We start from the raw sequence: 24,424 nt of genomic DNA on the forward strand, positions 1-24,424 counted from the left end.
AAGAAAATAGTCATTCTGACCCTCTGCTTCCTCATGATTGGGACAATACCTATCTTGCCTACTTGATATAGGATTACAAATCAAACATTTTAAGAGTCATCAGCACTGTGTCTGGCATAAAGTAGATACTCAACAAATAGTTAAGGTAATGGTACTTAGTCATTACCCTGACAACAAGTATCCAGAAGCTCCTGAGAACTGATTTGTATGGTCAAACCGACACCTAGTGGTGCAATCTTAGAACACATACCGAAAATACTTCAATTGCTGATTTGAAACAAGCATTTTTGGACCCTTACCAGGTTTTTTTTAATCCTGATTGCGTATTAGGATGACTTGTGAAGCTTCTAAAATCTAGGGATGTCTGGATTTCACCTTCAGAGATTCTGACTTAATTTGCTGGAGGTATGGCACAGATTACAGCATTTTATTTTTTCTTTTTCTTTTTTAAAAAATTTTATTGGGGAATCCCTGGGTGGCACAGTGGTTTAGCGCCTGCCTTTGGCCCAGGGCGCGATCCTGGAGACCCAGGATCGAATCCCACGTCGGGCTCCCAGTGCATGGAGCCTGCTTCTCCCTCTGCCTTTGTCTCTGCCTCTCTCTCTGTCTCTCTGTGTGACTATCATAAATAAATAAAAATTAAAAAAAAAATTTTATTGGGTAGCCCAGGTGGCTCAGTGGTTTAGCACTGCCTTTGGGCCAGGGCATGATCCTGGAGACCCGGAATCGAGTCCCGTATCAGGCTCCCTGCATGGAGCCTGCTTCTCCCTCGGCCTGTGTCTCTGCCTGTGTTGTGTCTCTGTCTCTCTCTGTGTGTCTCTCATGAATAAATAAATAAAATTTTAAAAATATTTATTTATTTATTTATTTATTTATTTAGGAGAGAGAGAGAGGACACAAGCAGGGTGAGGAGCAGAGGAAGAAGCAGGGTCCCCTCTGAGCAGGGAGCCCAATGTGGGGTTCAGTCCCAGGACTCCAGGGATCATGACCTGAGCCAAAGGCAGACATTTAACCGACCGGGCCACCCAGGTGTCCAGGACTGCAGCATTTAAAAAAACAAAACAAAACAATTTTAATATTCAACCCGATTGAGAACCACATCCTATAAATGGACCTATGAGAATTATTCTTGCCATTTCACAAATGATCAAAGTAAAGCTCAGAATGCTAATGTAATCTGACACAAAGTCTCAAATTTACGAGTAGTAGGAAATGTGAACTGGAGCCTACCATTTTTCTATCAGATCACATTGCCTTTGCAAAGACTTAGAAGTCGGATGTCTTCCCTTAGCTTTGTCTGTGAGAGTCTCAAACTTATGGGCATTCAGGGATTCCATGACCTTTTGGGGTGAAGTACTCCAAGCAACAATTTGGGGTCAATGGGGTAGTATGGTCCAATGAAGGCACTGATTTTCTGAATCCTCTCTATAGACCCCCTCTTCTCGAAGCTTTAAACTCAACTGCTCTGCTGATGGATAAATGAGCAATGTGAAGTTATATGATTCTGAAGTGAAGAGAGCTAGAAGTTAAATTCAAAGCTTTTTTTCTTTTCTGAGATCATGAATATGTTAGATAATTAAAATAGATTAAATTAATCATCTATTATTGAATTTCAGGAAAGAGCTACCTGTACTACTACACACTTGCATGTTTGATCAAAACTGTTGAGGTGAAAGAAAGGTAGGTAGGTAAATGAAAATGAAAGGGTCTAAACCCTAACATGTAAGACTATATTCTAAATTGGCCTCCCACAGAAGTCCTAAGAGGACAGATGGATGATCTCGAAAGGCATATAAAGCACAGTCTTTTCCAAACCCATGGTGTAGAAAGTGCCAGTTCAGCCCAGGCAGGCAAAAATGAATTCTCATTGGGTCAATGAGGAGGGCCGCAGTAACTCCTGGAGATGGAAACCAGTTCGCTGCCTGGCTCCATGACTTGCTAGGATGATTTCCCTGAATTTTGAGAAATGTTTTTTTGATGGTGCTAGGAACATATGGGAGCAGCCTGAGTATGCTAAGGTTCAGTCAAGTGGGCAATATTCTGAAAACTCATCATGTGAAAAGCCTTCACATCATGTGAAAAGGCCTGATGCTGCCTCCAAACAAACAAACAAACAAACAAACAAACATTTCTTTTTTTTTTTTCCAAACAAACATTTCATTCAACTAGAGGAAAAATTCCTCAAAGTGAGAGAAACAATCTTAATGCTTCCTGGGGGATCCCTGGGTAGCTCAGCAGTTTGGTGACTGTCTTTGGCCCAGGGCATGATCCTGGAGTCCCAGGATCGAGTCCTACGTCGGGTTCCTTGTATGGAGCCTGCTTCTCCCCCTGCCTTTCTGTGTCTCTCATGAATAAATAAAATCTTTTAAAAAAATGCTTCCCGGTATATCCATGGTGAGTAAATAATACATATGTTTGGTAAGTATTTGCTGACAATACAGATCATCAAGAAATGATTGTAGGGTGGTTGGATTATGTGATAACCAATAGGAGATTTTGGAAGTAAATTCTTTATGATTTTATTTATTTGAGGTAGAATGCATGAATGATGGGGAGGGGCAGAGGGAGAGGGAGACAAGCAGACTCTGTACTGAGCAGGGAGCCTGACATTGGACTCGATTCCAGGACCTCAAGATCATTACCTGAGCCTAAGGTAGATGCTTAACTGCCTGAGCTCCCCAGGCTCCCCAAGAGTAAATTCTAACACAAATGTTTTCCTTTTTACCCCACTTTGCTATTGGTCTGGTCAGGAAGATTGCTGTTGATGGTAATTCACTAATGGAAGCTAACTTAGATGTAAACTAGTAATGATGTGAATCTTGGTTGAAAAATGAACGTTTTCTCTAGCTCTCAACCAAAAGAAGGACAATATAGTGTTTCTCCCATATGCTGGGCCAAACAGAAGCTGCCTTTTATTTTATTTTTTATTTTTATTTATTTTTTAAAAGATGTTATTTATTTATTCATAGAGACACACACAGAGAGAGGCAGAGACACAGGCAGAGAGAGAAGCAGGCACCATGCAGAGAACCTGACATGGGACTCAATCCAGGGTTTCCAGGATCACGCCCTGGGCTGCAGGCGGCGCTAAACCCCTGCGCCACCGGGGCTGCCCTCCAGAAGCTTCCTTTTAGAGCAGGATAGGGAGCTGTCACTTGTTTAATTGACCCGTGGAGTTAATCCATGTTGTGGCTGAAGAAAGGGAGAGGAAAATGAAAAGAGAACAAGGAAAAGGAGACAACTGAACAGAATGTCCTACAGATATCTCGGTTAAGGATAGGCAAGGCTCTTTATAAAGGATTTGTGATACTCCTGGAGTATTTTGTCATATTTTGTTAATATGAATAGATTAGCAGAAGCATGAGGGTAAGGAGAATGGATGTCTAGCTCCTCTATCACAGAGTAACAAGTAAACCAATTAAAAAAAAAAAAAAACAAGTAAACCAATTTAGAAACAGAGGAGGAAAAAGGAGCAGTCACGGGCCCTTCCCAAGCTCATTTCTTCCTGCAGCCTTTAGTACTGTCCTTCTGATCACCTGGAAGATTTTCCCTCCTCCCTCTGTGCTATCCAAGTCCTGTGCGTGGTCTGATATCCAAGAAAGTTCCTGTGTCTCCATGACTACTGTGGCACCTCCTATCCCCACCCTGACTGCTACAGCACATCTGCTGGGTGCCACACATTTCCTACTAGATTAAGCATATTGTCTTTGAAAGATCCTTATATGTATGTCTTATAAAACCCCTTGTAAACTCCTCGAGCACAAGGGCCATTTCTTCTGCGCTTCCGCATCTCCCACAGTGCAGATGTTCTAAGAGACGCTCTGTTTGGTCTTGCTGATTGACTGAAGAGTTCCTTTGGGCTCTCTAATTCTTGCCAGCAAGGCAGCATACACAATAAAGTCCTTTCACTAGGAAATGACAAAGTTAAAGCTAGAGGGGCTGAGAAAGTACTCGTATAAAATTCTTTATTGTCTCAAATGCCTCTTGGTAGCCAGATCCTGGAATCCTCAGGTTTAATAGATGTGGAAATAACCTCGATTTATGAGATGGTGCTTTTTGGATCCCTATTTCACTTGGACGAAATGCATAAACTAATAAATAAAAACGTGGGTTACATGAGTCAGGAAAAGGAAAGATTTTCTGTTATGCAGTTAACTGATACTCCCCCCAAAGTCCTTTTGTCCCTGTGTCCTATTGCTGTGAGGCTTTCATAGTGGGAATTATTGCTTTTTATATTGCTGGTGATAACAATGTCACCAGAGGAGAGGATGTGATTAGGGGAAGAAAAAGGGAGGGAGAGATTCACATTGTCTGTATTTTCCTCTGTAAATGTCCCAAAGCTTTTTTTTTTTAAAAGATTTTATTTATTTATTCATAAGAGACACAGGGAGAGAGGCAGAGACATAGGCAGAGAGAGAAACAGGCTCCCAGCAGGGAGCCTGATGTGGGATTCGATCCCAGAACCCTGGGATCATGACCTGAGCTAGATAGACCCTCAACCACTGAGCCACCCAGGTGTCCCAGTCCCAAAGCTTTTTAAGGTGTAAATAGCAATTACTTTTTAGGAAAGAAAGCTGGAGTCACACTACTTTGAATTCTAGGTTTCTCCTCCTCCTTGGGGATTTTGTGTGTGTGTGTGTGTGTATGTGTGTGTGTGTGTGTGTGATGTTGAGACAGGGAAATTGAAGGGACCTCACGAAAAAAAGCTGGTTTTATTCTTTGTTCCTTTTCCTGCTTCTATTCTTGCTAGGACCTGGACTCCTGCCCTGCAACCATGGCTTATAGTACAAATAATGCATGTCTTCCTTGTAAAGGTCAAGGAGTTAATGATTTCTTTGGAGTCTTGCAGCACAATAGATAACATCTAAGGAGTGACTGGGTGGGGTGGTCACATTTGTTTTTCAAGACCACTGGCTCCAGACACCATCAGCTCCTGACGCCAAGACCCCTGGCTCCAGGGCATAAGTGACTTATGGAGGACGCCTGAGCACTCATCTTTGTTTTGGCCAGATTCCGGATGCCTTAGAGGACTTGTACACCAGACTATCATCCTCAATAAAAACTCCAAATCCAAGCAAAGAGAGACTCAGCCTCCTTTTCCTTTCAGAATCTCTCAAATGCTCCATCTGTATCTGCTCTATGTCTTCAACTCTGCTCTCACTTCCTGCTGGCTTGAGTTTGATTTCTATGCTGTGTGAAGCCAAGGACCCTCTTTGTTGTCCTGCAACACCGACTCTGGGTCTTTGACCTGGCCTTCCTACATCAGTATGCTCTTACATAATCCTATCTAATGATACGTACAGTCTGCAACTCTTCCATCATGTCTAAACCTTTAAAGCATAAAGGTAGAAGCGCCTGGGTATCCGACTTCGGCTCAGGGCATGATCTCAGGGTCCTGGAATCAAGCCCCACATGAGACTCCCTGCTGTGCAGGGAGTCTGTTTCTCCCCCTCCCTCTGCCCCTTCCACACTCATGCTTTCTCTCTCTCTCAAATAAATTAATTAATTTAATTAAATAATAAAGTTTTAGGGTACCTTGAGGTTCATGAGAATTGTTAATCAGCATTGTTAAACTGCAGTGATGCTTCCAAGGGATCTCAAAGTGTTCACGCCTACTTGTGGTGGTGCGAGGGAAAATGATTGTGCCAGTTTGGTCTTCTTGTAACAGTCTTGTAAAGAACCTGCTCTAGAGCAAGACTAGACTTGTAGATTAAAAAAAGAAAAAAACACCCAAGCTGTTCTCTTTCCTAGACAAATGGTATTTGGGTTTCAGAGGGCTCTTTATATAGCTTGCACAGGATAATGGGTCTTTCAATATTTCTACTCTAGTAAAATTTGGAGCTCTGACCTATAATTAGTATATAACTTTTCTAGGATATGGGAAAATATGCTCAATCATCTAATGTGATGTCAAATTTCTTTAACCTTTTGTGTAAATGGTGCACGTTAAAAAGCCAGGACTAGTGTTAAATAGATTTTTCTTTATAAACATAATGACAAAGAGATTGTACAATACCAATAAAAAACAATGTGACTACCAGGTCCACTGCTGTCTATCTTGGAGCAGGAGAAGGCTCATCCTAGAAATGATTACCTTTCCTTCCAGGGGAAGAGAACATGACCCTGGAAAAAATTTCTGAGTATTTATCCGGCTAGAGATCCAGGTTGTCCGATCCAAATGGTCCCATCATAATCCTTTTCTCCCGGGCACTGCGTAGATCTTTCACACATGATGATTGACTTCTGCTTCTTGTGTTTAGGTTGAGGACTGGACTCTGTGACCAGGGATTTGGTGTGTGGGGCCTCACAGGCTGCAGAGAAATATTAACACATGAATGCCTATGCCAAACGTGTGGTCTCATGTAAAGGGTAGACTCAAAGAGAAAGTTTCTTCAGCCATGGTTTATCAAAATACCTCTATGAACTACTATAATAAATAAGAAAATAGAATTCAAGACCTGTCTTCCCCTTGACCCCAGTCAGAAGCCTATTGTGGCAAATATGCCTGAATTTCCCACCCAAGAAGGCTTGGGCATCTGCGTGATAATCTTTGCAGTTAGCCTGCATTTTCTTATGTCTTTACTATTATGCAAAAGTAGCATAGAGTGATGGGACACTCTTGTAGCTATGACTAAAGAGATCTATTCCTAGGATGTGCTGAGGAGGTGGGTTCATTCAGGGTGAACAGTCGTTGGGGATGTAGCACTGCTCTATTTCAACCCCGAAAACCAATGTAGTAATGGCCAGGGTGGGGCTTATACCTAGGGTACAACATCCTCAGGAGTCTAGGTAGTTCTAATATCAATCAAGGTTTCTGCATTACTCCATGGACTACTAAGAGGGATGTCCTCTGTGGAGAAAAAAGCCCCTCACACACTGTTGGTAGAAATATAAATTGGTACAGCCACTGTGGAAAACAGTATGGAGTATTCTCAAAAAGTTAAAAATAGAATTACCATGTGATCCAATAATTCCGCTACTGGATATTTACCCAAAGAAAACAAAAACACTAATTTGAAAAGATACATACATCCTTATGTTTTTTGCAGCATTACTTACAATAAGCAAGATACAGAAACATCCTAAGCATACATCCATAGACAAATGGGTAAGGAAGATGTGAGATACACCCCCCACACACACACACATGAATATTACACAGCCATAAAAAAGGATGAAATTGTACCATTGTCAACAGCATGGATGCATCTAGAGGGTGTTATGTTAAATGAAATAAGTCAGACTGAGAAACACAAATACCCTATGATTTCACTCATATGTGGAATACGGTTTTTTTAAAGATTTTATTTATTTATTCATAAGAGACACAGAGAGAGAGAGAGAGAGGCAGAGACACAGGCAGAGGGAGAAGCAGGCTCCATGCAGGAAGCCCAATGTGGGACTCCATCTGGGGTCTCTAGATCAGGCCCTGGGCTGAAGGCGGTGCTAAACCGCTGAGCCACCCTCAGCCACCCTCAGGCTGCCCTCATATGTGGAACCTTAAAAAGGAAAAAAAAAAAAAAAAAAAAATGAGGAGGCACCACCTGGTGCCTCAGTCAGCAGAGTGAGTGATTCTTTATCTTGAGGTTGTGAGTTTACTTAAAAAATAAAAATAAAAAATTTAAAAATGAGTAAACAAAACAAAAGAATATTTAAAAAATGAATAAACAAAAAGCAGAATCAGACATATAAATAAAGAGAACAACTGCTGGTTGACAGAGGGCAAGGGGGTTGGGGGGATGGGCAAAATAGGTGAATGGCAGTGGCAGATACAGGCATCTCTTTTCATTCCCAGCTCCATCCCACACTGAGAGGACCTTACACATACACATGTGGAGAAGTTTGCAAAGCCTACATTATATATGATTTCAGTTATGTGACATTTCGGAAAAAGCAAAACCATAAAGATAATTAAAAGATTTGTGACTGCTAGGTATTTGTGTGGAGAGGGAAAGATAGAATAAGTAAAACACAGGAGATTTTTAGTGTGGTTAAACTATTCTGTATGATACCGAAATGATGGATACATGGGACATGGCATTACACATTTGTCAAAACCCATAGAACTATATAGCACAGGGTGATCCTTAATGTATTCAGCTATTAAAAAAAATCATTTAGGAGATTGGGGATACCAGGAAGGATGAGACTATGACAAGATAACTGGAACCTCAATATAAATACATATTTTTGTTATAGGTGATGTGATGATGATGAAAAATATTTTCAAGCATAAACATACAGTATATTAGAATAAAATTCTTTGTGGAAGTTATTTCAAAATGGAAATGGAAATTTGTGTCAAAATGATAAACCATTTCAATTTTAAAGAAGAGCTTTATTCATTTTATTTTAGTGGATGATGGTGGGCATCAAACTATTATGGTATGTAGATTCAATTGGATGCATTTAAAAGAGTGATGTAACATTTTAAAGAGTGATGTTTAGTTATAGTTTAAAATAGCAATATGTAGGGTGCCTGGGTGGCTCAGTTGGTTATGTGTCTGCCATCAGCTCAGGTCATGATCTCAGGGTCCTAGGATCAAGTCCCAAGTCCCACTCTCTGCTCAACAGGGAGTCTGATCCACATTCTCTCTCTCTCCCTCTGCCTCTCCCCTGTTCATGCACATTCTCTCAGATAAATAAGTAAAATCTTTTCAAAAAATAATAAAATAGTAATGTGTAAATGCTGGAATAAATTAGATCCTTTTCATCTATTTAAACTTAAAACAAAAACACTTTTTATTTATTTATTTATTTTTAAATATTTTATTTATTTATTCATGACAGATACAAAGATAGAGAGAGAGAGGCAGAGACACAGGCAGAGGGAGAATCAGGCTCCATGCAGGGAGCCTGATGTGGGACTCGATCCAGGGTCTCCAGGATCAAACCCCAGGCTGAAGGCAGCGCTAAACTGCTGAGCCACCAGGGCTGCCCCGAAAACACTTTTTTAAAAGATTTTTTAATTTATATTTTTCCCCTCTCCCCCAAGATTTTTAAAAAATTTTCAAGTAATCTCTACACCCAACATGGGGTTTGAACTCATGTGCTAAACTGCTGAGCCACCAGGGCTGCCCCGAAAACACTTTTTTATTTTTTATTTTTTATTTTTTTATTATTTTTTTTTCCAAAAACACTTTTTTAAAAGATTTTTTAATTTATATTTTTCCCCTCTCCCCCCAGATTTTTAAAAAAAATTTAAGTAATCTCTACACCCAACATGGGGTTTGAACTCATGACCCCAATATGAAGAGTCACATGTTCCACCAACTGAGCGAGCCAGGTGTCCCAGAGTGAAAATACTTCGGATGTCAACTTCAAAAGGCAAAGAGGTGATACAGCTCTTCACAATTCTTTTAGTGGGTATATGAACAGGAGAGTTGGAAGTTCAACATTTTTTTTTTTTAATATTTATATATTTATGAGAGACACAGACTGAGAGAGAGAGTCAGAGACATAGGCAGAGGGAGAAGCAGGCTCCTCACGGGGATCCAGTTGTGGGACTCAATTCCGGGTCCCGGGATCATGACCTGAGCCTAAGGCAGGCGCCCAACCGCTGAGCCACCCAGGCTCCCAGAAGTTCAACATCCTAGATAGCATCTTTCACGACTTATATCAGGATTTGGCAGACTTTTTCTGTAAAGGACCAGTTAGTAAATACCTTAGGTTTTGGGGGTCAGTTTGTCTCAAAAGTACTCCATTACGCTGTTGCAGCATAAAAGTAGCCACAGACACTTTGTAATGAATGAGTGTGGATGTGTTCCAATATAGGTCTACTTGTGGGCACTGCAATTAAAATTTTATATATATTTTATGTCACAGACTATTATTCTCCTTCTGATTTTTTCAACCATTTGAAAATATAAAAATCATTCCTAGTCTACTGAGTGTATAAAAACAGGAGAGAGGGGGCAGCCCGGGTGGCTCTGCGGTTTAGCACCGCCTTCAGCCCAGGGCGTGATCCTGGAGACCCAGGATGGAGTCCCACATCAGGCTCCTTGCATGGAGCCTGCTCCTCCCTCTGCCTGTGTCTCTGCCTCTCTCTCTCTTTCTCTCTGTCTCTCATGAATAAATAAATAAAATCTTAAAAAAAAACAAAAACAAAAAACAGGAGACAGGCTGGCTTTGGTTGGAAGGATACAATTTGTTGACCCCCGATTTACAGTAATTTGGAAAATTAGTCTTACAAATTAGAAACTCAGCAGTGTCAAAGTTAGATTGTAATCTGTCTCATGTTTGCCAAAGCAAAGGCCTAGTCATTGAGGCCTTAAGCAAAATAAATCAGTAATATATAAAGTAAAATGTGAAAGTTCTATTGCCAATAATCCCATTCCCAGAGACAACTTCTGCCTTCAGTTTGGTATATATCTTTCCAGATATTCAGCTGTGCAGATACATGTGCACATAATATATATGGTTTTAAAGAAACTAGGGCACCTGACTGGCTCAGTCTGCAGAGCATGTGACTCTTGATTTTGGGGATTGAAAATACAAGCCCATGTTGGGTGTAGAGATTACTTAAAAATAAAAAAATTTTCAATAAATAAACCATATTTAAATGTATATAGTTGTGGGTTTTTTTAAGATTATTTATTTATTTACTTATTTATTTGAGAGAATGAGAAAGAGAGAGAGTGTACACATGAGCAGGGGGAAGGATTAGAGGAGAGGGAGAAGCAGACTCTCTGCTGACAAGGGAGCCTGATGTGGATCTCGATCCCAGGACCCTGGGATCATGACCTGAGCCAAAGGCAGATGCTTAACCAACTGAGCCACCCAGGCATCCCTAAATATTTTATTTATAAGTAATCTTTTCACCCAACATGGGGCTCAAACTTAAAACTCCAAGATCAAGAGTTGCATATTCTACCAACTGAGCCAGCCAGGGGCATATGGGTGAATATTTTAAAGAATAGATTCCCAAAAGTACAATTACTTGGTTTAAAGACATTCACATTTTTATATTGATGAAGTCATCCAAAAGTTTATACTAGGGTTTCTCAATCTTGGTACTATTGACATTTGGGCTGAATAATTCTTTGTTGTAGGGCTGTACTGTACACTGTAGAACATTTGTTAGCATCTCTGGCCTCTACCAGTTATATGCCAGTAGAAACTCCTTTGTTGTAACAACCACAAAAATGTCTCTACACAACACCAAATGTCCCGTAGGGGCAAAATCACTGGGTTGAGAACCACTGCCCTGGACATTTTTACTTTCCTTTTATTTCACTTTTTCCTATTCCCCTTTCAACAAGGAATCTGATTCAGTGTATATCACCTGTGGGATAATAGAAAAAATATCTATTGATTTCCCCCCACACACACACCCATTCCTGGCATAGAACTACTGAAAACCTCATAATCTCCTAATAATAATAACACTAAGAGCATCTCTTGTTTTAATATTTGTCTTTGGCCCCTTCCCTGACACAGGGCTCTTAAAACTTTTGTAAATTCTTAAGTGATAAGAGCACCTGGAGCATCTTTTGGTCTATTGAGGTAATCCTAGGCAGGTTTCTGGATTGCGACTGGTCACCAGAAAGACCAAGCCATGATTAGAAGCTTGGAATTTTGCAGTCCACTTCTCATCCTTTACAGAGGGGAGAGGGGCTAGGAACCAAGTTATTAAGTAATCATGTCTGTAAGAGGAAGCCTCCATAAAAATCCCAATAGTATGGAGCTCGGAGGGTTTCTGGTTGGTGAACGTATCCACACTAAGAGTGTGACACATACCCCAATTCCACAGGGACAGAAGCTCCTGCTATCAGGACCCTCCCAGACCTCCCCATGTAGCTCTTGGTCTGGTTGTTCATCTGTCTCCTTTATCATATCCTTTCTTTTTAATGTTAAAGATTTTATTTATTCATTTGACAGAGAGAGAGGGAGCGTACACACAAGCAGGGTGAGGGATGGGAGACGAGAGAAGCAGGCTCTCCGAGGAACAGGGACCTTGATGTGGGGCTTGATCCCAGGGCCCCGGGATCATGACCCAGGCCAAAGGCAGATGCTCAAAAACCAAATGAGCCACCCAGGTGCCCTCCTTTATCATATCCTTAATACACTAGACAATGTAAATATTTCTGAGTTTTGTGAGCCACTCCAAGAAATTATTTGAACCCAAGGAGGGGTTGTGGAAACCTCATAATCCCCTTTAATTTGTAGTCAAATTGGACAGAAGTTGAGGGTAACCTGGGGACCTACTAATTGCAATTGGCATCTGAAGTAGGGTGGGAACAGTCTTGGGGTTGAGCCCTTAACCTATGGAATTCGATGCTATTTTCAGGTAGATAGTGTTAGAATTAGTTAAATTCACCACCCCCAGCTGGTGTTGCAGAGAATTGCTTGTTGTGGCAAAAAACCCTCATGTAGCTGGTGACCAGAAATGTCAGAAGTGAAGTGTTGTGAGTGTTCTGTATGTGAAGAGTAAAGGAGACACATAAGAAAGACACAGGAGGGGATCCCTGGGTGGCGCAGCGGTTTGGCGCCTGCCTTTGGCCCAGGGCGCGACCCTGGAGACCCGGGATCGAATCCCACATCGGGCTCCCGGTGCATGGAGCCTGCTTCTCCCTCCGCCTGTGTCTCTGCCTCTCTCTCTCTCTCTCTGTGACTATCATTAAAAAAAAAAAAAAAAAAAGGATGGGCACTGGCACAGTGTTCTAAAAAAAAAAAAAAAAAGAAAGAAAGAAAGACACAGGAGATGGGCAGCCCTGGTGGCTCAGCAGTTTAGTGCCATCTTCGGCCTGGGGTATGATCCTGGCCTGGGGTATGATCCTGGAGACCTCGGATCGAGTCCCATGTCAGGTTCCCTGCATGGAGCTTGCTTCTCCCTCTACTTGGGTCTCTGCCTCTCTCTTTGTGTGTGTCTGTCATGAATAAATAAATAAAATCTTTATATATATATTAAAAAAAAAGACACGGGAGGAGGAAAGAACTGGGTTTTTCCTTATACAACAAAGGGGCAAAACTGACGTTTGGATTGAAGATCTCGAAAAATAAGACGAGTTTGGGAAAGTTAAGTTTGTTGTTTAGAAAACACTGTATTTTTTTTTTAATTTTTATTTATTTATGATAGTCACACAGAGAGAGAGAGAGGGGCAGAGACACAGGCAGAGGGAGAAGCAGGCTCCATGCACCGGGAGCCTGACGTGGGATTCGATCCTGGGTCTCCAGGATCGCACCCTGGGCCAAAGGCAGGCGCCAAACCGCTGCACCACCCAGGGATCCCGAAAACACTGTATTTTTAATTGCACAAGTGATTTGTCAAAACATTCCAGCTGGGGATCCCTGGGTGGCGCAGTGGTTTAGCGCCTGCCTTTGGCCCAGGGCATGATCCTGGAGACCCGGGATCGAATCCCACGTCAGGCTCCTGGTGCATGGAGCCTGCTTCTCCCTCTGCCTCTCTCTCCCTCTCTCTCTCTCTCTCTCTCTGTGTGACTATCATCAATAAATAAAAATTAAAAAAAAAAAAAAACATTCCAGCTGGTCTTAAGGGTTAACGTGCTTCAAATTTACATGCTCCTTGCTTGCTGACTTAAGGCCCTTCATCTGTAACTGAACTAATTTACTTTTTTTGAGATTTGTAGGCCACTGGCCTTGGAGAATAAAGGATCACAATGTTCCCAGGCCACCACAGAGGCCAGCAAATATGACGTCCCTTTAGCTTTCTAATTAGCCCAGCAATCTTTTAGCAAAAGGTTTTTCTTCTTTAAGGTCACACAAATGACTTTACTGATTTCCCTTTATGAATCTGTAGAATTTGCCCTCTTTTGCAAAAAGAACTGAGTGCTTACTCTTGCACAACTCCTGGTTACCAACGAACCAAACTACTTCTTCCTCATTTTTTTTTTTAAGATTTATTTATTTGAGGCAGGGGAGGGGCAGAGAGTGAGAGTGAGAGCAAGAGAGAGAGAGAGAGAGAAAGAGAAGCTCAAGCAGACTCTCCACTGAGGATGAAGCCTGATGCAAGGCTCCATCTTACAATCCTGAGATCATGCCCTGAGTCAAAATGAAGAATCAGACACTTAACCTACTGAGCCACCCAGGCACCTGGGAATCAGAACTTCTTGCATAACCTCTGAGTACCACAATAACCCTGTACCTGGCATCATCATGTCTGCTCATAATTAAGAAATGCCACAGACCACTGCACTCCCTTAACTGATTAAACCCCTTTGAAAATCTTGGGCCAGGATATCCCCGGGTGGCTCAGCGGTTTAGTGCCGCCTTGGGCCCAGGGTGTGATCGGGGAGACCGGAGATCGAGTCCCTTGTCGGGCTCCCTGCATGGAGCCTGCTTCTCCCTCTGCCTGTGTCTCTGCCTCTCTCTCTCTCTGTGTCTCTCATTAATAAATAAATAAAATCTTAAAAAAAAAAATCTTGGGCCAGGCAGAAGCCTGGGAATTGACTTATTCAGGTGGTTGGCCTCTTGAATAAAGCTCATATTCCTCTCCAGAAAACTCATCTCTTGAGTATTGGCCTTTTGAGTGATGGGCAGCCAAACTTAGGTTTCAGTAACAATATACGTTTTGCATAGAAAACCCAGAACAGGGATCCCTGGGTGGTGCAGCGGTTTAGTGCCTGCCTTTGGCCCAGGGCGCGATCCTGGATACCCCAGATCGAGTCCCACGTCGGGCTCCTGGTGCATGGAGCCTGCTTCTCCCTCAGCCTGTGTCTCTGCCTCTCTCTCTCTCTCTGTGTGACTATCATAAATAAAAAAATAAAAAAAAATAAAAAACACAGAACATGCAAAGAAAAAAGTAAAAATCACCTGAATCACACCATACAAAAGATAGAGGTTAAATATTGTGGCATAAAGACTTGCTAACTTCCTTTAGTAGTATATATTCTTAGAAACAATAGGCCTCAAAGGTGTCAGTTTTGCTAAACCTCACCAAGCCTCAACACCTAATCTAATTGCACTTCTAGTCTCTCTGAGCAGAATTTTAAACCAATTTGTCTGGAATTCCCAGATCTGCATCAATGAGGTAATATGCATGATAAGACCCCCTGCCTTCATCTAAGGGAAGGTAACTTTACCTGAAATAATCCACTTTTCATTGTTCCACCCTCTTTCTGCCTGTAAGAAACCTGCCATTTTGGGGATGCCTGGGTGGCTCAGCAGTTCTGTGCCTGCCTTTGGCCCAGGGTCTGATCTTGGAATCCCAGGATTGAGTCCCACATCGAGCTCCCTGCAGGGAGCCTGCTCCTCCCTTTGCCTGTGTGTCTCTGCCTCTCTCTCTGTCTCTCATGAATAAATAAATAAAATCTTAAAAAGAAAAAAAAAAAAAGAAACTTGCCATTTTGTATAACCTGGAGTTCCTTGCTACTTGCTAGATAGGATGCTGCCTTATTCAGAAATTGTTGAATAAAGCAAATTAGATATTCAAATGTATTCAAGTTTTGTTTTTTAACAGTATGGATATATGGATAAATAGGTAGGTATACATATACACAGTATACATGAATAAATGTCCCCCAAATGGGATCCTACTGCAATACTTATTTTGTCTGTTTTTTTCCCACCTAAAGATACATTAAGAATATCACTCCATGTCATTCAATTGTATTTCTGAAGATGGTTATTGATATCTGCTCTTATAGTGAGAACTAAGTAGCAGCACAGGAAAAGTGATGAAATTTAAAATAAGTCAGTCTCCAAAAGATGCCTCGCAGTTACAAGGGAATCTAGAAGACAGCAACAATGTTCTTTGAGGAAATCACAAAATGTTTTAAAAAGAAAAAGATGAGGTCACAGGAAGGACTGGGAGGAGATGTTTGTACAGGATGTGGAAAAGATAAATTTACAGCCCTCTTCAAGCTGAGTTTTTACTCCAGCTTTGTGAGCCGAGAAGCACAGTGCATCCCCCTGGTTCACTGTAGGGTAAGTCCCCAAACCTATTGAAAACCACTCTCCCTGAAAAGGCAATTTAAGCTCCCAGTGACAAACCAGACCTGCCCTCTTCAACACTGCCCCAGGGGATCTGATATTATGGCCTTGCCAGCACACACAGCCTGTGTGTCAGTTAGGAAGAGGGCTCCCCCCTGCTGTTACTTCCAGACACTGCAGCCCTAAACTAGGGCACAGATTATGGGAGAATATCGTTTGTTCTCACCTCATACTTCCACACTTCCCCCTGAACCCCCCAAGCTCATACTTTAACTCTTGGTCTGGTAACCAGCAGTGTAAGAGCAGTTCCTTACACAATGGCCTTGTCTGATATGGTGCTGGCTGATTTACTTAAACTTTTATAGAGCATATGCAAAAATAATTTTAATCTCCCCATTCCATCTGTCACCTTGTCCAATTCAAGAACTTCCTGTCTCATCCCACTCCAAGTTCCTCCAAACTGGGCCAGGGCACACAAATTGTCTTACAGGGCTTTGCTCCATACTAATAAATTATTATTCCTATAGCTACCATTTTTTAAAATATTTTATTTACTTATTCATGAGAGACACAGAGAGGCAGAGACATAGGCAGAGGGAGAAGCAAGCTCCCTGTGGGGAGCTGATGAGGGACTCAATCCCAGTACTTTGGGATCATGACCTGAGCCAAAGGCAGATGCAACCATTGAGCCATCCAGGAGTCCCTATAGCTACCATTTTTTAAGTGTTTAGCGCTATACTAGACCCTGTGCTAAGTGCCTTATAAGCATTATTTTACCCTCACAACCCAATGAAGAAGTAGTTTCAATTATTATTCCCATTTTACAGATGAGATTACTGAGACCTGAGAGAGGAACTTGACTCAGCTAATGCCACAGATAATGAGTAAGAAGGAATCAATTCTGTGGGTCAGCTTCCCATAAACATTTCCTGTGCACCCTCTGTGTGAAAGGCAGTATACTAAACTCAAGAGAAAAAGGAAGTCGTTTCCTTGAAATCCCACCATCCTGGAAAGTTTACAGTTTAGGAAGGAAAATAACCAGTACATGATATACAAATACAAATACAAAACCCTTTCCTGTGAAAGGGTCAAAGTTCTTGTGATTAGAGAGATGGGAGAGACTGGGGAAGAGATGAAATGTAAAACGGGCTTTAATAAGCATTTCGCAGATGTTTGGAGGACAGCATTTAGAGGAAACAGCATGACTAAAGGTACAGTGAACATTGGCAAGGAACAGCAAATAGCTGAACTTCTAGAAGTAGAGCTTAGGGGAGTTGTGACTGAGAAAGCTGTAACATTACATGACTTCAGAACCTAGCTAAGGAGCTTGGATTGGTTGATGGAGTGCCAGATAGTTTTTGAGGGGCAATGGCAAGTCTGGGGCTACAACTTGAGAAAATTAATGTTGTTGCTACTTGTGTTGTAAACTGGCACAGGGAGAGATCAAAGTTAGAGAGCAGTTGGGAAACTACAATAGACCAAGATTTCTTGGTCTCAGCACGAGTGACATTTTGGGTCAGATAGTTGGCGGGGGGGCGGTGGGGGCAGGCAGGGTGTCCCAGCACTGTGTTTAACAGCATCTCTGGCCTCTACCCAGTGCATATTATAACATTCCACCCCCACCCCCAGTGTTTCCTGGGAGGCAAAATTGCCCCAGTTGAGGATCATTGTAATAGACCATATTACAGTCAGAAATTTTATTTTATTTATTTTTTAAAGATTTTATTTATTTATCACACACACACACACACACACACACACACACACACACAGAGGCAGAGGGAGAAGCAGGCTCCATGCAGGAAGCCTGACGTGGGACTCGATCCTGGGACTCCAGGATCACGCCCTGAGCTGAAGGTGGCACTAAACCGCTGAGCCACCCACAGTCAGAAATTTTAAAGGGGGAGTGTGACACAAGGGCAGGGGTAAAACCTAAAAGCTACGGCAAGTTTTTTTTTTTCTTTTTTTTTTTTAAGATTTCATTTATTTAATAAGAGAGTGAGAGAGCAAGCAGGGGGAGAGGGAGGAGGAGAGCCAGACATGGAGCTTGACATAGAGCTTGAGCAGAAATCAGATATGAAACCAACTGAGCCACCCAGGCACCCCAGCTTTGGCAAGTGTTTGGATAGAAGTGTGACTGAAGAAGATTGAAGGATCAAACAGAACCACTGAAAAGGCCCTATAAGCCATGTAGTCTAACCTACTAATTGCTTGCAACACTGTAAACTCTTCAGAAAGACAATTTGGCAACCTCCCCCTTTTATTTTTTAAAGATTTTATTTATTTATTCATGAGAGACAGAGAGAGAGAGGCAGAGACATAGGAAGAGGGAGAAGCAGCTTCCCTGCAGGGCACCCGATGGCAGATTCAATCCTAGGACCCTGGGATCACAACCTGAGCCTAAGGCAGACGCTCAACCACTGAACCACCCAGGTGTCCCTTAGCAAATCTACCCACAAACTTCCTCCTTCCCAGGAGGAAGACTTTTTTAAAAAGACTTATTTATGATTTTTTAAAGATTTTATTTATTTATTGTTATTATTTCTTTTTACAGATTTTATTTCCTTGGCAAATCCTTTTTCCTTTTGAAAGGAGTTTGGTAAAACCTATTAACAATCACAAACACTATCTTGCCCTTATACCCCGCAATTCTATTCCTGGAAATTTATCTCAAATCATTCAGATGTACATGTAATCTTTATGTACAAAGCAACAACGTTTACATGGAATAGTGACTGCTCTATTGTCAACAATTACACCTTTATGTCTACCACATTTAATAGTGCCTGTTAAATGAGAGCCTCAGATCTAAGAGGTCAGCTTAAGATTCAGAGAAGGTGTGATCCAAGATTCTGAGAGAAGTCATTGCTAATGAAACAAAATCCCAGATGGTAGCTCTGCTGCCGCCACCACTGCCACTGCTACCGCCGCCGCCACCGCCACTGCCACCCGCGCTGCAACCATGCCACCCTACACCATCATCTACTTCCCTGTTCGAGGGCGCTGCGAGGCCATGCCCATGCTGCTGGCTGACCAGGGCCAGAGCTGGAAGGAGGAGGTGGTGACCATGGAGACCTGGATGAAGGGCTCACTCAAGGCCTCCTGTCTTTACGGGCAGCTCCCCAAGTTCCAGGACGGAGACCTCACCCTGTACCAGTCCAATGCCATCCTGCAACACCTGGGCCACTCCCTTGGGCTCTACGGGAAGGACCAGCAGGAGGCGGCCTTGCTGGATGTAGTGAACGATGGTGTGGAGGATCTCCGCTGCAAATACGCCCTCCTCATCTACACTAACTATGAGGCAGGAAAGGAGGAGCATGTGAAGGCACCACCAGGTTACCTGAAGCCTTTTGAAACGCTGTTGTCCCAGAATGAGGGGGGCCAGGGCTTCATCGTGGGCAACCAGATCTCCTTCGCGGACTACAACCTGCTGGACTTGCTGCTGATTCACCAGGTCCTGGCCCCCAGCTGCCTGGACTCCTTCCCCCTGCTCTCGTCCTATGTGGCACGCCTCAGCGCAAGACCCAAGCTCGAGGCATTCCTGTCGTCCCCCGAGCACGTGAACCGCCCCATCAATGGCAACGGGAAGCAGTGAGAGCTTGTGGAACCCTGGGCGGGAAGCTGGGGGGCTGCCTGACTTCCTTTCTCCCTGACCAATAAAATTTTCAAGTGAGAAAAAAAAAATCCCAGATGGGGTTGAAAGGACAGATGTCAAGAATAAAAGTAGAAAAGCTCTTCTTTCCCATATCATAGAGAGGGCAATGACTGAGATTTTTGCTTATCCTTGCATTCTTCATTTTTTTTTTTTTTTTGCATTCTTCATTTTTTTAAGGTAGTTTCCACCCGGAACGTGGGGCTTGAACTCACAACCCTGAGATCAAGGATTACACGCTCTGCTCTACCTTCTGAGCCAGCCAGACGCCCCTCCCCCATGACTGAAATTTTTGTATTGGTCAAAGGAAGGAAGGAAATTGGGGGGTCAATTACTGACGTCATCTGCTGAGAAAGAAGACCCGGTGCACCCGAGGTTTGAACTTTGCCTGAGGAATCTGGGTCTTTGCCCAAGAACATTCCTTGAAAATAAGAATTGTGCGTTGTCCCGTGCAAAGTTGCTGGGAAATACGCTGTTCAGAAATGAGGACATCCTAGGGAACACTCCAATGAATACAGATTAAAGAAGGAAAGAAGAATTAAATAGCTTTCTTTCTCCCATAGTCCCCAGCAACTTGGTTTTTAAGCTGCTCCGCAAACGCGGAACCCCTGCAGATCCGCCCTGGACGGACACCGTTACTGCGGAGGGAAGCCGCGCGCCGCCAGCAGGGCGAGAGGGAGGAGCCGGGGTGGGCGTGGCCAAGCCGCAGGCGGCCGGAGGCCGCGCCCCCTTCCCAGAGTGCCCCGCAGCCGCTCCCCGCGAGATCCATTTCTAGCCTGCCCGGCCGGCCTCCACCCCCGGTCCCGCCATGGACGGGCTCCGGGCGAGCGGGGGGCTCTTGAGGCGCGGACGGTTGAGACGCCGGCGCCAGCCGCAGCCGCACAGCGGGTCGGTCCTCACCCTGCCCCTGAGGCCCAGGAAGATCCGAAGGCAGCTGAGGAGAAGCGTGGCGTCCCGCATGGCCGCACTGAGGGCCCAGACGCTGCCGAGCGAGGACTCGGAGGACTCGAGGGTGGAGTCGACGGTCGAGGATGCGGGGGACCCGCTGCCTGGTGGGGCGGCGGCCATCCCCGACGCGGCCCGGCGAGAGCCGTACGGCCACCTGGGGCCTGCAGAGCTGCTGGAGGCCTCGCCCGCGGCCCGCTCCCTGCAGACCCCCCGCGCCTTGGTGGAGGCGCAGACGCCGCCCGTGCGCCTGGTGGAGGGCCCGACCCCGCCGGCCCGCCTGGTGGAGGCGCCCGCCCTGTCCGCGCGTCTGGTGCCGGCTTCCGCGCCGCCCGCGCGCCTGCTGGAGGTGCCCGCGGCGCCGCCCCGCGTGGTGGAAGCCTCGGCCCTGCTGTGCAATGCCCAGCACCTGGCGGCCGCCCCGCCGTCCGCGGCCCCCGCCACGCTGTCGGGGCCGCAGGTGGACGGCACGGGCGGGGAGCTGGCCTGGGACTCCCCGCTGCAGCGCGTCCTGGCCGAGCTGAACCGCATCCCCAGCAGCCGGCGGCGGGCAGCGCGCCTCTTCGAGTGGCTCATCTCGCCCATGCCGCCGGACCATTTCTACCGGCGCCTGTGGGAGCGGGAGGCGGTGCTCGTGCGGCGGCAGGACCACGCCTACTATCAGGGGCTTTTCTCCACCGCGGACCTGGACTCCATGCTGCGCCACGAGGAGGTGCAGTTCGGGCAGCACTTGGACGCCGCTCGCTACATCAACGGGCGGCGCGAGACCCTGAACCCACCCGGCCGCGCGCTCCCCGCCGCCGCCTGGTCCTTGTACCAGGCCGGCTGCTCCCTGCGCCTTCTCTGTCCGCAGGCTTTTTCGACCACCGTGTGGCAGTTTCTGGCTGTGCTCCAGGAGCAGTTTGGAAGCATGGCGGGCTCCAACATTTACCTCACGCCCCCCAACTCGCAGGGCTTTGCTCCCCACTACGACGACATCGAGGCTTTTGTGCTGCAGCTGGAAGGTCGGAAACTCTGGCGTGTGTACCGACCCCGGGTCCCGACTGAGGAGCTGGCTCTGACATCCAGTCCCAACTTCAGCCAGGACGACCTCGGTGAGCCTGTGCTGCAGACTGTGCTGGAACCTGGAGATTTGCTCTATTTTCCCCGGGGCTTCATTCACCAAGCCGAATGCCAGGATGGTGTGCACTCTCTGCACCTCACCTTATCCACGTACCAGCGCAATACCTGGGGCGACTTCCTGGAGGCCGTACTGCCTCTGGCAGTGCAGGCTGCAATGGAAGAAAACGTGGAGTTCCGAAGGGGTCTCCCCCGAGACTTCATGGATTACATGGGAGCCCAGCATTCGGATTCTAAGGATCCACGAAGAACGGCTTTTATGGAGAAGGTGCGAGTCCTGGTTGCCCGCTTGGGACACTTTGCCCCTGTCGATGCTGTGGCTGACCAGCGAGCCAAAGACTTCATCCACGACTCTCTGCCCCCTGTGTTGACTGATAGGGAGAAGGCACTAAGTGTTTATGGGCTCCCAATTCGCTGGGAGGCTGGAGAACCTGTAAACGTTGGGGCCCAGTTAACCACAGAAACAGAAGTGCACATGCTCCAGGATGGGATAGCTCGGCTGGTGGGTGAGGGAGGCCATTTGTTTCTGTATTATACAGTGGAGAACTCCCGTGTTTATCATCTGGAAGAACCCAAGTGCTTGGAGATATATCCTCAGCAAGCTGATGCCATGGAACTCTTGCTCCGCTCCTACCCAGAGTTTGTGAGAGTAGGGGACTTGCCCTGTGACACAGTGGAGGACCAGCTTTCCTTGGCAACCATGTTATATGACAAGGGGCTGCTGCTCACCAAGATGCCTCTAACCTGAACTAGTTTCTTGTTATTTGCTGGGTGCAAGACCGTGATTCTCTCTTACCACCATTACCACCTTTTTGGGGAGGGATTGTGGGAGGGGGGGGGACTCGTTCTTACCTTGATAAACATTTACCTTTATGACTGGTCACATTTACCTTTATGACTGTTTTAATGTCACAAGTTTCAGACGGTTTTCTAGGAATCACCACTTCATCTAGGTACAAAAGTAAAAGCAGAAGTTGGAGGTGGAAAAAGCAGTTATTTCTTTGATCCCTGATCATTTCAGAGCACCAGCTTCATCATCACCCTCAGGCTTCTGTGTACTGTATAGCACTTGCTGTGTCATTCTGCTTGAGACATTAGAAGTTTTTATTTAGAGTTTGCATCCTTCCTTTGAGTTCTCTTTCCTCAGTTTGGGGGGAGGGTTGGGGTCAGTATCCTGTTTGTTACTGTTTGTATGAATGTTAGAAAAGTTATTAAAGTGCCAAATAATGTTTCTCTTTTTAAAGGCTAGATTATTATGTGACATAGTTTGAAGGAATTGGGGGGAGGAGATAGAGAAAATCTGTAATGGTTGAGGTGAAAGGTAACGGGGTGGTTGTAGGATTGGGGCCAAATTTATAACTTTGGGGGTAATTTCTTTTAGTCATGCTACTTGAACCCCAAACAGCACAATCCTATTGGAAAAGTTAAGAGTATATTATGTTTTTGCTCAGTGTTTGGCTTGCATCGGTGGCTGGCATTGCTCCCAAAGGGGCAGCATGTCACCTGGTTGTGCCTCTTAGTCAACCAACTTGTAGCAAGCTGGCCAAGAAGGAAGGCTGGTGTGCAAGTTACTTTCCACTCTCGTTTTTTTTCTGGCAGTTGGAGGAATCTTCCCCAAACCTGGAAAGTGAATGTTCTCATGGTTGGTGGAAAAGAGCCTGGTGTACCAGAGAGAGAGCAGTGGACTTGGAACCAGAAGACCTAGGTTTGGGGTGGTGGCTGGTAGGCAGCTGAATGATCTGAGGCTGCTGCTACACCTGGGCACACAGATTTTGTAAGTATATTTTGGTATAGCTTGATGTCTGCACTTCATTTAGGGTTGTGTCTGGAACTTTAAGATCCTATCACCATAACTAACAGGTGTAGTTATATAAGGTTTAGAAGTTTATGAAGTTTTTTGAAATTGCGAAAGCATGGATGTACATCAAGTGATAGCTCTCTCTCCAGCCCCACTTTCCAGAGGTAACTGCTATTAAAAGTTAAACTTACAAGGCTTTGTTTGGATGCTTAAACTTAACAGTAGTTTTTGTTTTAGTTCATACTCTTGTTTTCCTAACCCCATTTTTTGACCTCTTTCTTTTTTTTTTTTTTTTTTAAAGATTTTATTTATTTATTCATGAGAGACACACAGAGAGAGGCAGAGAGAGGGAGAAGCAGGCTCCGTGCAGGAAACCTGATGTGGGACTTGATCCCGGAACTCTACAATCACGCCCTGGGCCAAAGGCAGGCGCTTCAACCGCTGAGCCACCCAGGCATCCTGACCTCTAACTTTCAAATCCATTCAATTAGAACTACCTCATCTTTTTTTCTTTTTTCTTTTTTTAAAGGGACAAAATAGCACATAAAGCAATCCAGGGAGCAGGCAGGAAAAAATATAAAAGGACTGAGAGGAAGGTAGCCAAAAAGGAAAGGTAGCAGCCTTTCCTGACTCATCCTACAGGGCTAGAAACTAAACTCCCCAAATGTCCAGATCCCAGAAAAGGCTTTGTTAAAGGAGTCAGAGCATGCGACTCACCCCTAGGAAACCTACCCTGAAAAGTTTCTTGTAGTAAAGTACAGAGTTTCAGTGGTTTTTGCCCCTCCTTGGGTTGCAGGTAAACACGTTTTGCTTCCTCCTTCACTTTTCCTATGACCCGCTCCATCTTGAATATTTTCTGTGTCAGCAAGTCCTTTTGGCTTAGTGTTTGAATCTAGATCAGAAAAAGATACTGGAAAAAAAACCTGCATTAGGCTGCAAATCATCAAAAACCATTAACAATGCATTGTGCCTGTTGGTGTTAAGGTGGCACAATGCCTCAGTGCATTCTTCTGATGTTG

The 24,424-nt window shown here is 44.6% G+C and overlaps 2 protein-coding genes and 1 pseudogene across 3 annotated transcripts in view; 2 read left to right on the forward strand and 1 right to left on the reverse strand.

Annotated features, from left to right (window-relative positions):
- Window positions 1–5,999: 5,999 nt before the first annotated feature.
- The window catches only part of HEATR4 (HEAT repeat containing 4), a 43,815-nt gene continuing 25,390 nt past the window's right edge, over window positions 6,000–24,424 (reverse strand). The window contains exons 14-16 of the mRNA XM_026008551.2: window positions 24,138–24,297; window positions 22,498–22,556; window positions 6,000–6,311 (exon numbers count right to left, since the gene is read on the reverse strand). Coding sequence (XP_025864336.1) covers window positions 6,153–6,311; window positions 22,498–22,556; window positions 24,138–24,297 — 378 coding nt within the window. The 3' untranslated portion in view covers window positions 6,000–6,152. The remainder of the gene's footprint in view (window positions 6,312–22,497; window positions 22,557–24,137; window positions 24,298–24,424) is intronic.
- LOC112927249 (glutathione S-transferase P pseudogene) lies at window positions 18,522–19,567 on the forward strand (annotated as a pseudogene).
- RIOX1 (ribosomal oxygenase 1) overlaps window positions 19,989–24,424 on the forward strand; it is a 37,782-nt gene continuing 33,346 nt past the window's right edge. Inside the window, exons 1-2 of one of the 2 annotated variants that reach the window (XM_072761974.1) lie at window positions 19,989–22,662; window positions 23,207–23,381. In XM_072761974.1, the coding sequence (XP_072618075.1) occupies window positions 20,352–22,355 (2,004 nt within the window). In that variant the 5' untranslated portion in view covers window positions 19,989–20,351 and the 3' untranslated portion in view covers window positions 22,356–22,662; window positions 23,207–23,381. Of the gene's footprint in view, window positions 23,382–24,424 lie in introns of both variants that reach the window. The other variant, XM_072761973.1, reaches the window with a different exon arrangement.

Source organism: Vulpes vulpes, chromosome 6, assembly GCF_048418805.1.
Source record: "Vulpes vulpes isolate BD-2025 chromosome 6, VulVul3, whole genome shotgun sequence".
Taxonomy (NCBI): Eukaryota; Metazoa; Chordata; class Mammalia; order Carnivora; family Canidae; genus Vulpes; species Vulpes vulpes.